The 15,029-nt window shown below is 41.0% G+C and overlaps 1 protein-coding gene across 1 annotated transcript in view; it reads left to right on the top strand.

Annotated features, from left to right (window-relative positions):
• Positions 1–15,029, top strand: part of MAPK11 (mitogen-activated protein kinase 11) — a 57,189-nt gene that overhangs the window by 18,219 nt on the left and 23,941 nt on the right. The window contains exon 2 of the mRNA XM_056573756.1: positions 4,431–4,560. Within this exon, the coding sequence (XP_056429731.1) occupies positions 4,431–4,560 (130 nt within the window). The remainder of the gene's footprint in view (positions 1–4,430; positions 4,561–15,029) is intronic.

Below are 15,029 nucleotides of genomic sequence, written 5' to 3'. Positions count from 1 at the left end.
GAGCACCCATAAAAGTCAGCCAGGGAACCTCTATACCAGAGAGCACCCATAAAAGTCAGCCAGGGAACCTCTATACCAGAGAGCACCCATAAAAGTCAGCCAGGGAACCTCTATACCAGAGAGCACCCATAAAAGTCAGCCAGGGAACCTCTATACCAGAGAGCACCCATAAAAGTCAGCCAGGGAACCTCTATACCAGAGAGCACCCATAAAAGTCAGCCAGGGAACCTCTATACCAGAGAGCACCCATAAAAGTCAGCCAGGGAACCTCTATACCAGAGAGCACCCATAAAAGTCAGCCAGGGAACCTCTATACCAGAGACCACCCATAAAAGTCAGCCAAGGAAACTCTATACCAGAGACCACCCATAAAAGTCAGCCAGCTGGCACTAACTTGGTAGTGCACTTAATTCTCATAGAAGCCAAGTGGGTAATGCTGAGCCTTTTAATCCCACAGAAGTTAAAACGCTGCAGAGCCACAAGTTAACTTTGCATTTAAGAGTGTTAAAATGTATCTCTACAGTTCTTTTTCACATATGCCTATGATGCAGCACTGTGCATGATATTCATTTGTCTAAATATGTTTTATTTTAAAATCAGCGCCTAAAAAGCCAAACAGTAAGATTTCTCCTGGATGCTTTCAGCTGTATATTGCTGTGCAGTGTAAGAGGTTCCCACTGTGTGTCTATAGGACCCATCTCCAGTGATGAGAACCAGCATAATGTAATTCTATGGCACTGGGTCTCATCACTAGAGATGGGACCTATGGAGACGCAGTGGTAACTTCTTCTTACACGGCACAGTGATATACAGCTGAAAACATCTAGGATTAAAGCTTACCATTTGGCTTTTTAGGCACTGATTTTTAAAAGAAACCATATTAAACAAATGAATATCATGCACAGTGCTGCGTCATAGTCATATGATAAAAATAACTAGTCTAAAAGTACAATTTATTACACAACATAGGACTACAACTCCCAGTGTGGTCTCCCTGTCTGTGACCCTCCCCCAGCCTTAAAGGGGTACTCCACTGGCCAGCGTTTGGAAGTAAATGTTCCAAACGCTGTTTTCACGCTGCGGGGTCGGCCACTCACCCTCCCATTGACTTGCATTGAGGGGGCGTAATCATGACATCACGAGGGGTGTGGCCGACCCCCGCAGCGTGAAAACAGCGTTCGGAACATTTACTTCCCCCTTTTAAATGGATGTGGTGAGTAATTACATGGGCCACACTGGAAGTTGTAGTTTATATGTAGTTTATAAGGCTTTGCTGTACTGTAGCTCATGTTTGATTAAAAGACTCACACTGATGCCGCAGGCTGCTGGGAGTAGTTGAAGGGCTGTCCGTGTGTCCTCCCCTCCCCATAAGGACAATTTTCTTACATTTAATCACAGGCAGACATTGACAAGTACTTACATCCATCACTGCCTGCAGTCTGTGTGGGGGGAGGGGGGCAGTCCTCACACTTGCCTTGCAGGTGCCTGTGTTATCTGACAGGATGATCGCACTGGGTAACTTGTAAAGAGCAGAGGGAGAAGAGTTGTCATCTACCTATTGCTCTGCAGGCTCCCCTCAGCACTCCGCATAGGGATGTAAGTGCACCCATGGGTCCCATAGCTGCTGCCAGTCAGGGGTGTAATCGGCCCTGCCAGTGCCTAAAAAATGATTAATCCAGCCCTGACTGTATTTTGCCATGACTTGCGCAAAATTGCGGTAAAAACGCTGCAATTTTACAGCGATCTTGTGAAAATCTCGGCAAAATACAGTATTGTGAGTATTTATGTAAGAATGTTCAGTGGGCCCTGGGCAACTGCCCAGGTTGCCCTGCCCTAACGCCGGCCCTGTCTGTATCATAACTAGAACAATCCCTGTTACCCATAAAGAGATTTTCTGATACCATCAATGTTTTTAAGCGCTATAGTTATAACACCAGTGACAACGTGGAGACATTTTATATACGTCCAATAATGATAGGATCTATTTACACACAGCTATTACGGCTACAAACTGACATTTTTATTAACCCTTGATGAACCTTTCTTTAAATGCAGCTTATTGAAACATGCATATCTGCCCATGGACACTGACTTTCTGAGCAGCCAGGATATCGGGATGAAATCACTTAAGAGAAAAATATTTTGTGTCGAATCAAGAAATAGGTACAATAAAGGAGAAGTTTAGAGAGTATTTTCTATTAAATACATTTTTTCAGCTATCCACAGGGGACTTGGACCTGAAACCTTTTTTTCTAGTGATTGCAGGTTTTCTTTTAATCTCTAATAGAACATTGCAAGACAAACACGATTTAAAAATTTTTAGCAGGTGAAAATAGAAATCGATCTTGTAAATAAAAGTATGTGATTTTTGAGGTGTCTTTGTTCTATCCAGGAGAAAGTAAGTCTAGGCTGTAGCTAGCAGCACCTCCACGTTGTTGGTAGTATTCCTTACTGATATTAGTGTTATGTTGTATGATCCTCTTTATTATTTCTTACACTATGGAATTGAATCATTATTTCTCTAGAGATTGCTATAATGGCTCCCTCTGTGCAGATATCACTTGTTTTAATTGTTGTAATGCTTCATCGTTTGTATTGCCATTTAAGCTTCCCTAATTCATGGCTGTGAATGTCATTCTTTTCTGATTACGGTAAATACAAGACAGCAAAAGATCTGTAAACTGTCACTGACATTGATGTTAACTGTAAGTTTGCATTGTGTTAGAAAGAACTTCCTTATGTGAAAAGATGGCTGGTACACATGGGTCCTTGCTGTTGGTTACATCTGTTAAGCTGTTACTTGGGAAGGCTTTTTTCATGTTGTGGATAGTAGTTCATGTCTCACGTAAATGTTGGGGTGATTCTTTTATTTAAATTTTTTCTCATTGTATTTTTTCTTCAGCATTTTTTTTAACATAATAAGAAAACAGACAGGGATTTGCACAAATGATAAACACATTCCCAATACACTGAAAATATCACAAAGTTGGGGGGGATTCTGTGTGTATACCTATAATGGAAAGCCCTTGGTAGACTCCCTTGTTAAAGGGTTACTCCGGTAGAATTTTTTAAATTTTTTCAAAATCAATTGGTACTAGAAAGTTTAACAGATTTGTACATTAGATAAAGAAATTGGGGCTCAAAGGTCTGTGAATATTTGATATAACATAAATGTATTTGTAAAATTGATTTATTAGTGTACAATTGATAGAAAAAATATTAGTAAATATTATAGTGGTCTGTGACCTACAGGGCCCTTGTAGGTCAGCTAGACTACAGATAGTGTAAGATAAAATCAGTGTATATATAATGGAATAAAACAAACAATAATATAATTACAATGGTATAAATTAGTATAAAGTGTCCACAATAATACAAGTGACTTCAGAATTGTACTCCTGGTATAATTAATTGTAGTCCAAGTGCATACACTCTTCTCTCATTGCATGTAATAAATATTAGTGCAGATTCTGACAAATACCAATATACTGTAATCCAAGTGTGGGTATAAATCAGCGGGACTCCCGCGATCAGCTATCCTTTGGATAGGGGATAAAATTCCACCCTTTAAAAGCACCGATTTGAATGACCCGGATGCACCTCACAGAATTTCCTTAGTGTGGAAATATCCTTATGGGAAACCAGGGTGTCTACTCATTTTGGTGGTCATATCAGTTATCACTTAAACTTTTCAAAAAGAGAACAAATAAATGGCAGAAGGCAACAGAAAAAGTGTACAACCAGACAGAAGGCAGGAAAATTAATTTGAAAAAACAAAACATAAGAACTCCAGTTGCAACATAGAAGGGGGAAAAACACTTCACAACAAGATTATGAGTTTTTTGTTTTTCTCATTGTAAAACCCCTTTCAGCAGCTGGTATACAGACACTTAACATTGCTGGTACTTTATACATCCACTAGCTGGCATTGGGTTTCCATTAGCATCGAAAGTAAAAAATCCCAAGACCTGATCACTATTCTCATAGGATGCTGGAACCGCTCTCTCTTCATGGCAGTAGTGGTCAATGACCTCTGTCATTAGTCCCCAATGCCTTCAATAAGTTCATTGGCATATTTTATCTCACATGTTTTCCATTGTTTAGTGGCGTTTGAAAATCTGTGGAGCTGAGCATGATGTGCTACATAGAAGGAAACCAGGCAGCTTCTGCATCTTATAGAGAAAATGATGCATTATTCCCCCTAGAAATGAGACTACCACATAAAATCTTCACATCGGGGGGGGGGCGTCACACACTTTTTACATATGCTGTTCATAAGCATTTGCCCCAGACAGAATTTATTATTCTTAGGAAAGAGTTCAAAAATGATTTGTTTTTTATTACAAAAGTTTCCTTCAACAGTTTTCTCTAGCTTACAGGTAATTCACTACTGTACTATGTTCATCATCCTTTATGAATTTGTTTTCCAGCTCGGCCTATGATACAAAGACAAGACATAAGGTGGCAGTTAAAAAGCTTTCCCGGCCTTTTCAGTCCCTTGTTCATGCACGACGGACCTATAGGGAGCTACGTTTGCTCAAACACATGAAACATGAAAACGTAAGCAATGCATTTCCTTTTTTTTTTTTATCACAGTTGATGTCTTTGACTGTCTATTCACATGCAGTAGATTTGTAGCAGAAAGTCTTTCCTGTGTGTGTGAATAGGATTGTTTTTCATCAAGCACATTGGATTTTGCAAGCTGTATTCAGATGACTGGGACTTGTATATGAATACATAGCTAATGTTGTTTTTTTTTCCTGCCTTCCCTACTTCTCCTTCTGATAACATTCTGCAGTTGACTGTATCTTTTTTTATTTTTATATTTTTTGATAGTTGTACATGCTGAAATGCTTTTCAATTTTTGCAATAAAAAGGAGTTATGCTTAAAGTTAGAGTCACACAGCACATCCATTTGACGCTGTGGGTGCACTGCCGGCAGTCACAAAGCGACGGCAGAGCGAGCTCCCTGTAGCCCTGTGTGTCCGCTCGTAGTGGCAAATTTCCTGCAGGCAGTTACGAGCTGACACACAGAGCTACTCGGCCGCAGCAGGGTGATGGCTGTGCAGTAACTGTCACTGTTGGCAGCACATCCACAGTGTCAATTACGCTGCGGATCAGCTGTGTTTGACCCTACCCAAAAGGACATGTAACACTAACTACAGGAGTGCTGAAGAAAGCACATTGTGTTCTGGATAGGGGATATCAAGAACACAATGTGCTTTCTTCAGCACTCCTGTAGCCAGTGAATGGCACAGTAATGTGCACTACTACTTCATTCAGACAAGAGCTTCCCAATCTTGAGATCAGAGGGGATCCCAGAAGTCAGACCCCCTGTAATTAGACACCTATAACTTATCCTGAGGAAAACTCCTTTATGTCTGAGTGAGCAAGTAACCAAACAAGGCTTTGCAAATTGCTGTAGAATTTGAGCCAAATAATTCTCCAGTAGTCATTTTTGTAATTATTCCGAAAATATATGAAAACTGTCATATGGGCCTGTCAGAAGTTATGATCCATGGAGATCCAGGCACTGAGGCTCCAGTAATTGCTTGAACGAAGTATTACTCCTTTCAGCTTCTGTCAGTTTTTCTCTTAGAACTAAATAAGGGCCATAGACGATATGTTGCACATATCCACCCCCGCAGATCATTCTCCTGTAAAGTCTCTAGAATGTCTGCGAAATTGAGTTAAATTACAGTGACACCTTAAAATGTGTGGTAGACACTGCTAAAAAGATATGTTTTAAGGGTGGAATAAACATTGTCAGTAATCAGTATTTTTAACTTCTAAGACAATAAGATGTCATGATGTGGTTAATTTGTTATATGTAAATAGTTGTCTGCTCTTCTATATTACTACTGCAGGAAATTATACAAATAAGATTTTAGCACATTCTGGATTTTTCTTATAAACATCTGCTTTGTTGTCATTACACTTTCTGTGGTTAAAGGGGTTATCCAGGAATAGAAAAACAAAGCTACTTTCTTTTAAAAAACAGCTCCCTGTCTGTCTCCAGGTTGGGTGTGGTTTTACAATTTGGCTCCATTCACTTCAATGGAACTGAGCTGCAGAACCACACCCAGCCTGGAGACAGACGTGGAGCTGTTTTTTTTTTTCTATTCCTGGATAACCCCTTTAAAGAAAATGCTAATGGAGCTTGTATGACCGTGTAGAGCAGCCCTACAACTCCATAATATGAGTGCCTACATAATGAGGTATTATACCCTAGAAGCTTGTCTTATTTCACCCCATTTTATCTTTGTCAAAAACTGGGGATTGTGTTAGAAGAGAATTGGAAAATTCTCTTTTTCTATTTATATTGTGCAGTTTGAGAAACTTTGGAATATCTGTTATATGAAAAAAATAGTGCAAATCTTAAGTATTTTGTATGCCCATTAGCGGTGTTAAACCACAAAAAACATTAAATAGAGTTGTTCCTTGTGCTGTCATCATGTTTCCAGCAGATGCTGCAAGAAAATAGGTTGCCTAAGCTTACTTCATTGCATAAGTATGACTCCATAAGTCTGTTACATATTACAGGATGCAGCCAGCCATGTGCACATTGTAGGTTTCCTTTAAAGAGAGATTGCTAGTGCCACCATCATGAATCAAAGAGATTGGGCCTCTGTCTCCCAAGAAGGTGACACATAATTGGGTTTCTCTGTGGGGGAACATGCAGGAAGAATGGAAGATGGCAGGGAATTGGGAGCGGATCAGTCATGTCTCTTCTGTGTGGCTCTGCTCCCATGGGGAGCCTAAATAAATTTCAGATTCGTATTTTTTTTTTTTTAAACAAACATTAAGGGAGTATGAAGCAGGCTGTAGACTCGAGCCCACCCCATACCCAGCGGCTCCTGGCTGCTTTGAGCAAATGAGGGCTGCCACTATTGGATATGGAGTGATCTCCTTTGGAAGCTATTTTAACTGTTAAGATACCACTGTCAAAACAGAGGTATTTAAGCAGTATACACACTGCATTAGTGGTGGTTCAGATCTGTTCCCCGCAACGAAATTGCAGGAAGCAAATTCGATGTCATGGCAGCTCAAGGCTTTCAGAATGGAGTAAATGTAAAAAAAAAAAAACAATGGTCAAAATTTTTTATATATATATATATATATATATATATATATATATATATATATACACATATATATGCAACATAAGAGAAAAAAAGCACCTTGGCACCGCTGGAGTTCCTTAATTTAAGTGCCCACTGCAACAGCTGTGAATATCCTGAACTCCTCATGTAGCTAAGGGTGGTGCTGCACGAACTGATATACAACACTGGCAATGACGTGTGGAGAAGAATAAATCGGAGCACTCACCCAGTAGAAGTATGCAAAATCTTCAGGCTTTATCCAATATTGGAGCAGGTAACAAACACAGTGCGGGAGAGAGGATTGGAGTGGGGGGTTGCCCAACCCCCCCACGCCAATCCTCTCTCCCACACTGTGTTTGTTACCTGCTCCAATATTGAATAAAGCCTGAAGATTTTGCATACTTCTACTGGGTGAGTGCTCCGATTTATTGTTCTCCACACGTATATATATATATATATATATATATATATATATATATATATATATATATATATATATATATATATATATAATTTCTAGCATACCTCAAAAAATTTAATTTAAGTGACTAAGAAAGGCAAGTCAATACTAAAATGCTACTGATAAAACTGCATATTGTGGCCCAAACAGCTTTGTACACAGACAAGCAAAATAAAGCTAAAAAAAACTAAAACATTTATAGGGATGAAAAATGGTGGCTAAAAGGTGTACAGTTGTCAATTTCACCATACAAATAATTTTTTGTTTTGCAGTGTATATTATGTCCTGCAAAAATAAGTGTTTGAGATTGGAATACCCCTTTTAAAGGGTTTGTCCAGTGATACATTTATTTTTTCCTATTCACAGGATAGGGGATATATTTCTGACCGCTGTGACCCCCCCCCCCCCCCCCCACTCCCCCTTAAAATCCAGAAATTTGCCTTTTGCTCTGAGAGATCATGTGCACTCAAAACATCTTTGGTGCTCCAATACAAACGAATGGAGCGCATGCCGTCTACTCTCTGGAAGTCAGCGCCCCATTGTGGCTCCATAACGGTTTTGGAGATCATGGGTATCATTGTAATCATACTGACCGATAATGTCAGATGGTTAACAATGTGAAAAAAACACCTGGATTTTCACAATTGTATTTCTTTTTTTCTTATTTGTGTTTCTTCTTGCTTGTATCTCGCAGTTTTCATTTTGGAACCTATCACTTTTCATCAGTCTCCTCAATACAATAAAATAAGGTACCAGTATATAGATAATACATGCTCCACAAATCATAATTGGTGATGTCACAACTCACCACCTCCCCCTCTCTTTTTATTTGATACAATTTTTTTCTTCTTCATATGACACATTCTTCCATCATCATCTTGAGACTATAGGTTCACACTATGTATATTTTATTTAACTTATTTACAATAACTCTAGCACAAGTGGCTTATTCAGCAGACCTTATATTGATTTACAGGTTACATTTTTGTAATCCTACAATCACTCCATAAATGCACAGGGACCTACTGCTATGGCCCATAGGCCCCAGACCGGACATACTGTTTACACCCATATACTGTATGTGGCTGGAGGCAGTATGTCTGTGGGGCACTGAGGGGCCAATAAGTACATATGGAAGCACAGGAGCCTACAATTATATGTGGGGCCTACAACTATATGTGGGGGCTCTTCTTCTTTGAAATGTAAAGTATTTGCAAACAAATTTTAAAAACCTGCATGGTTTTGTTATATTTAGGGCTGCCACTAACTATAATTTTCGTAATCGATTAGTTGGGCTTTTATTGTTTCAATAAATTGGGTAAAAATAACCATATTGGAGAAGATAATTTGTGAGTTAGATTAGGGAGGGAATTAATGAGGGAAGGGGATCGGACTGAATGTCTTGTGTGTGTTAAGGATGCATTGTTGGTTAAGAGAGAATTTGTGGGATCAGCTAGATAGTAAACTTTGCAGAGACTAAGAAAAGTAGCTTTTTATTATATTTAATATCGTATAATTATTATTTTAGATATTTTTAGGCAGCACATCCCCTTATTGACCATCCTACGATCCCCCAGCAGCCTATTTATTGAAGAGAGGCCAGCACACACAATCTTCCACTTCCTGCATCTTCTCTCTGCAACTGTTGCGAATCCAGCCTTTAGCACAAAGCCTGAAAACCAGGGAATCGCAATAGCTGCAGGAAGCAGAAGACGGTGTGTACTGGGCCCCCTCTTCACTGAACAGGCTGCTGAGGACCACAGTTGCATATATACATAGTGATGATAGAAGTGTATATAGAATTGGCTGACCAACTAATAGACCAATCGATTATGAAAATAGTTGATGACAACTATTTTCATAATCGATTAGTTGCTGATTAATTGATTAGTTGTTTTAGCCCTAGTTATATTAACCCTTCAGAGTTGTGAAAAGTGGATTTTAGTGCTCTTACTGCTGTTATTGAGTCCTTGAGAGCACCTTCCATTTTCATCATACATCCATTCCGGGGATGGGACCAGAGTGGGGCTGTTTGAGGACATTACTTACAATTGTACTTCTTTTCACTTCTCTGGACAGTAGGGGTGTGAATCGCCAAGAATTTGGCGATTCGATTCGAATCGCGATACCAGTGTGGCGATTCGATATATCGCGATATATCGCGATACCGTCTAGGTGACGATACATCGCGATATATCGCCCACCTGGGAGCATTCATAGATCCCAATAGACGCCGCTGTCAGCTTTGACAGCGGCGATCTAGTACTCCGGTGCTCACTTTTCTCATTTTATCCCGTCCGGGCTGCAAAATAAAATAAAACGCACTTTCTCTTACCTGCCAACGAGCCCGCGGAGCTCCGGTACAGGTGTTCGGTCCCCGGGCTGTATTCTTCTTACTTCCTGTTAGTCCGGCACGTCACATGGAGCTTTAGCCTATCACCAGCGGAGGCGGGACATCGCTGCGGCCAGTGATAGGCTGAAGCTCCATGTGACGTGCCGGACTAACAGGAAGTAAGAAGAATACAGCCCGGGGACCGAACACCTGTACCGGAGCTCCGCGGGCTCGTTGGCAGGTAAGAGAAAGTGCGTTTTATTAAAAATTCCACATCCCTAAAAGAATCGATTCAAAAATATTTTGAATCGATTCTGTATCGGCAAATGAAAAATCGCGATTATCGCGAGAATCTATTTTTTCTTACATCCCTACTGGACAGTCACAAGACAGCACATACTACTCTCTGGTATGGCATATCACAAAGAATGGTGATCTGAACCACTCATAATACATGCACTAAATGCACTGCCAGAAAACAATTCAGAAGGGGTACACTCATAAAACTTAACATTTAATCTTGATCATTAAAGTAGAAACCCCACTACGGAAAGAAAACAAAGATTCAAAACACCTCCAAGATTGGTTAAGCAATGTGATCACAGCCTCATCTGGAGTACTAACACTTGTACTTCTGGTAGAACAGACAAGGAGGACACATCAAAGGATTCTCAGATTATCAGTATATCATCTGAGTAGCTGCAATCACACTCCTCATCCCAGCTGCGATTTCAGCTATCTGATGCACACACAACACATTTATTGGCATGCTCCTGGCATGCTCCTCTCTGAAGGACAGCGCATGTTAAAGGGGTACTTCGGGGAACCCAAAGCCCATCGTTTTCATCTCGCCAACCTATTTATTTGTCTAAATATAATTCATCAGCTATATAGAGTAGCCTACCTCTTTCAGCTGTCACTTACATGCAGGGACTGAGAGAAAGACGTCATATTCAGATCCTGCTGGTCTTTGTGTAAACCTCTCACTGAGACTAGCCCCCACCCTCCTAGAGACAAAAACCTTGTGATTTCTGTCTTCACAGCTCTCCTCCCTGTGTGAGGAGCTTGCCGGCAAAGAAGCCCATTGAAGATTCTCAGTCACAACTCTGCAACTAACGCTGCTCTTTTCCTGCTGTAGATCTAATCACTGACTGCTGCCATTCAGAGCATAGCATGATTTATTGCTGGTTGCTGCTTACTGTGTTTACAGCAACACAGCATGCACACAGATAGTAAAAGCAATTGGCTGACGGCCATTACACAGACCTGCACTGACTTTTGGGAGTTGTAGTCTGGGCTGCACGCAAGGAAAAGTAATAATTAGGAGATAACAGGGGCCACAGGAGCTGGCAAAATCACATGGATAACTACAGGCGACACAGAAGAGGTATTGTGGTGGCTTTGGGGCATTTTTAGTTTTCTTCCTCAGAGCACCCCTTTTAAGCTTGAGACAGGTCTTCTAGTAGATGTTTCCAGTATACAGCATGTCTGCTAGATACAGGAAGGTATTTCTTTCCATCTTAAAGGAATGGAGCAGCATCAGAGTAAGTCACAAAAGACTTTGTCGCCACTTGTAATTTTGGTAGCCATTTGGAGCACTGTATTAAAAGTTTTCCCTGTCTAATTTGTATGATTAGCTGAAACTTTTCATGCTGCCAACCCATTTCAAATATGCATTGTTGAGCCTGTATTATTTAAAAGCATAAGCTGTAATATAATACTAAGCTCTTGCCCCACTATCCTCTATAATATGTGTTTCATGCCTTTTATAAACATCCTTCCAGGTAATGAACAAGTTAAAGGGGTATTCCTAGCATCAAAAATTGTCCCCCTTTTTTACAGGATAGGGGATAACAAGCTGATTGGTGATGGTCTGAGCACTGTGATAAAACCGATCCTGGTGTCATGACAGACTGGGGGGACAGGGAGAGTGAGCCCTATGCTGTCCCTAGTAACACTCTCCCTGCCTACTTGCCCATCCATCCTAAACAGTGAATCGACAACTTGGACCCAGTTACTCCCTGTGCTAAAGGGAAATAGCGTAAAAACAAATAAATATATACATAGTCGGTCACAGGCCAGAAATAGGAAAACTACCAGACAACAAGATATATAAACTCACAAACAGGGTAGAATATAGTGTATAAACAAACCATTTTACAAACCGGAATCCAGACAAATGGCAGACATGATAAAATGAACTAGACTAGGTATGCAACCAGTGTACAGCAGAATCCAAGAGATGAAGGGGATAAACAGAAGAATTGAATTATAAAACACTACACAGATCAGGTAACATAGCACACTGTTCACTCTGGGACAAAGAACCTTAACTCAAACAGATTAAGTTCAGAGGACACAGATCAGGGAGTAGCACAGAGGACACTATTGACCAAAGGTAAAGCCAGAGGAAACACTAGATCAGTGATCATGTACTCTATGATGATTTCATGTCCAAAAAAACTCCAAAAATCAGAAATCATGAACTCTCTATACTCCCCACTCCACAAAAGGAGTAGGCATAAATACTAAAGCCAAATAGACTACTAGCCAGTGGGGCACACTCCACCATGTAATCAGGATGCTGGCCTAGTAGGAAACAAAAACTTAAAACACGAAACACCAGACCAGCAACTGATGAGTCTAAATAGACTCCAGGATATCAAACAGAAATTATAGCATACAGAGCACAGGAAACACTAGCAAGACTCATTGTGAACACAGACAAAGCAGAACAGACATTCAATCCTAAAAACAGACAGATGTAACACAGACTAAAATCTATATAAAACAGGCATATTTAACCATGGCTAAAACTCAGATAATATCACAAGATAAATACAAGGTGCATGCTCAAACAGACATGAAGTGTATTGCACAAATAACCAGCAGAGAATGCAGGAAAACTCTGCTTTAAATAGACCCACCCGAGTTCTCATTGGTTTTGAGCATTAACCATTCCCTATCCAGGGAGAATAGCAAACTGCTCAGAAAATCCCAGTGTGTGAACACACACCTAAACAGAAAAATACAAAAACAAATTACCGGACATTACACCTGGGAATAGAGGAAAATGGTCCCCCTGGATGAGTGGAGCACAACACACGTACGTTCCAATCTTTTTTTTTTTCTGGGCTTCTGAACATTGCAGAGCTCTGGTGGTAAAACACCCTTTAAATCCATGCTTTAGCATGCGGATGATTTAACACCTTAACGACCATGGACGTGTATACACGTTCAGGCAGGATGCACGTTCCCTCACCAAGACGAGTATACACATCCATGGTTCTCGTGGGTGCTTCCCAGTGCACCCACGAGATCGCGGCAGGGACTCTGCTGTAACACACAGCCGGGACCATATCGTACTGCCAGGACCGAAGTAAACTTTGATTCTGGTAGTTTTACCTTTACAGCCGTGGTCGGAAGTGACCGTGGGCTGTAAGTGTTAGGAAAGAGGGAGGGAGCTCCCTCTGTCTTCCCCCGCAGCGCGATCGGGGGGTGCTGTGCATGATCCCTGGCGGGCGGGGGCCTGCCACACTGCCGGGACCGAAGAAAACTTTTGGTTCTGTCAGTTAAACCCTTACAGCTGTGGTCGGAAGCGACCGCGAGCTGTAAGGAGTTTTGACGAACGACGGGGACTCCCTCTGTCTCTCTTCTGTAGCTCGTGATCGTGGGTTGCTGCATGTTACCTGGGCAGCCCCAGTTATTGTCTGTCAAGACGTGCCAGAGGCATGTCCTGATATGCTGCCTGCTAGTGTAAAACTAGCAAGCAGCATACATCTGCAATGCTTTGGAATACTAAGTATTCTAAAGCATAAAAAAAAAAATGTAAAAAAATAATATAAAATAAAGTCTAAAAAACAATAATTTAAAAAAAAAAAAAAAGCGTCAAAAAATTATTAAATATAATGAAAAATATAAATGCATAATGTGTAGGATCACCCGGCGCACACCTGCAGCATATTACATGCTGTGGATGCCCACCAGCAGTCACAATAATGAGCTCCATGCTGCAGCTGGGTAGCTTTGTGTGTCCACTGAGCTACCCAGCCGCAGCAGTGATCTCGCCCTTGTGACTGCCGGGGGCATCCGTGGTGTGAAATATGCTGCGGATGCGCTCTATGTGATCCTACACTGCATCCCGTACATGCTGAATTTCAGCAGTATGTTAGAGGTATCCGTCAGCATCTGGTCAAAAAAAGTGATGCTGATGTATACTGTAGCAGCGCCATCCATTTCCGAATGAGACTGCTACAGTATGCATTGGCATCCATTTTTGACATGACAACGGACACCTAATACTGCAGAAATGCAGTATGAATGGGGACTATCACCCCCCCCCCCCCCAACAAAATAAACCAGCTTTTTCAAGACTTTTTTAAAAATTTTTTTACACCCAGTGATGGATATATTGGCCATGAGTGGAAATATCCATCAGTAACTTTAATGGTCAAAGACAGCCGTGCGTCACTGCTAGCCGACCAAGGACTGATCAGTCCCTGGTCCAGCTAATACACTTGTAGGGATGTGGTATTGTTCCGACAGCTCCGATCCTTTGCAGGCATAATTCATACAATGATGCCCTGAAAGCCAAAGGGGGCTCCTCTCCTTCTTTGTCCTACCAGGCGGTCAGGCAACCAGATATGCCCAGCCCGGGACGAACAGCGTGATAAAATATGGGGCGTATTTCCTCCATTTCAAAAGCGACTTACCAAAATGATGTGCCACAAAGAATTTGTGGAAAAAAGCTTATTGCTATTTTTTTCCACTGACTTTGAAATAATTCTAGCCACACAATAAGGGCTCAACGTACTCACTGTTACCCTAGATGAATAATTTAGGGGGTGAGGTTTCTAAAATGGGGTCACTTCTGGGGGTGCAGTATTGTTCTGACAGCTAGAATGCTTTGCAAGTTGAAGTGCGGCCTATAATTTGTATAATGAGATCCTGAAAGCCAAATGGTGCTCCTCTCCTTTTGGGTCCCACCATGTGGCAGCGCAACCAAATATGGCCTAAGCGGGGGTATTACCGAACATGGGACATACAGCATAATAAAATATGGGGGCATTTTCTACTTTTCAGATGCAATGTACAAAAAATGTCCCACAAATGATGCATTTGTAAAAAGAAAAAA

The sequence above is a fragment of the Hyla sarda genome, chromosome 4, assembly GCF_029499605.1.
Source record: "Hyla sarda isolate aHylSar1 chromosome 4, aHylSar1.hap1, whole genome shotgun sequence".
NCBI lineage: Eukaryota > Metazoa > Chordata > Amphibia > Anura > Hylidae > Hyla > Hyla sarda.
This window is presented reverse-complemented; position numbering and strand designations above follow the sequence as displayed.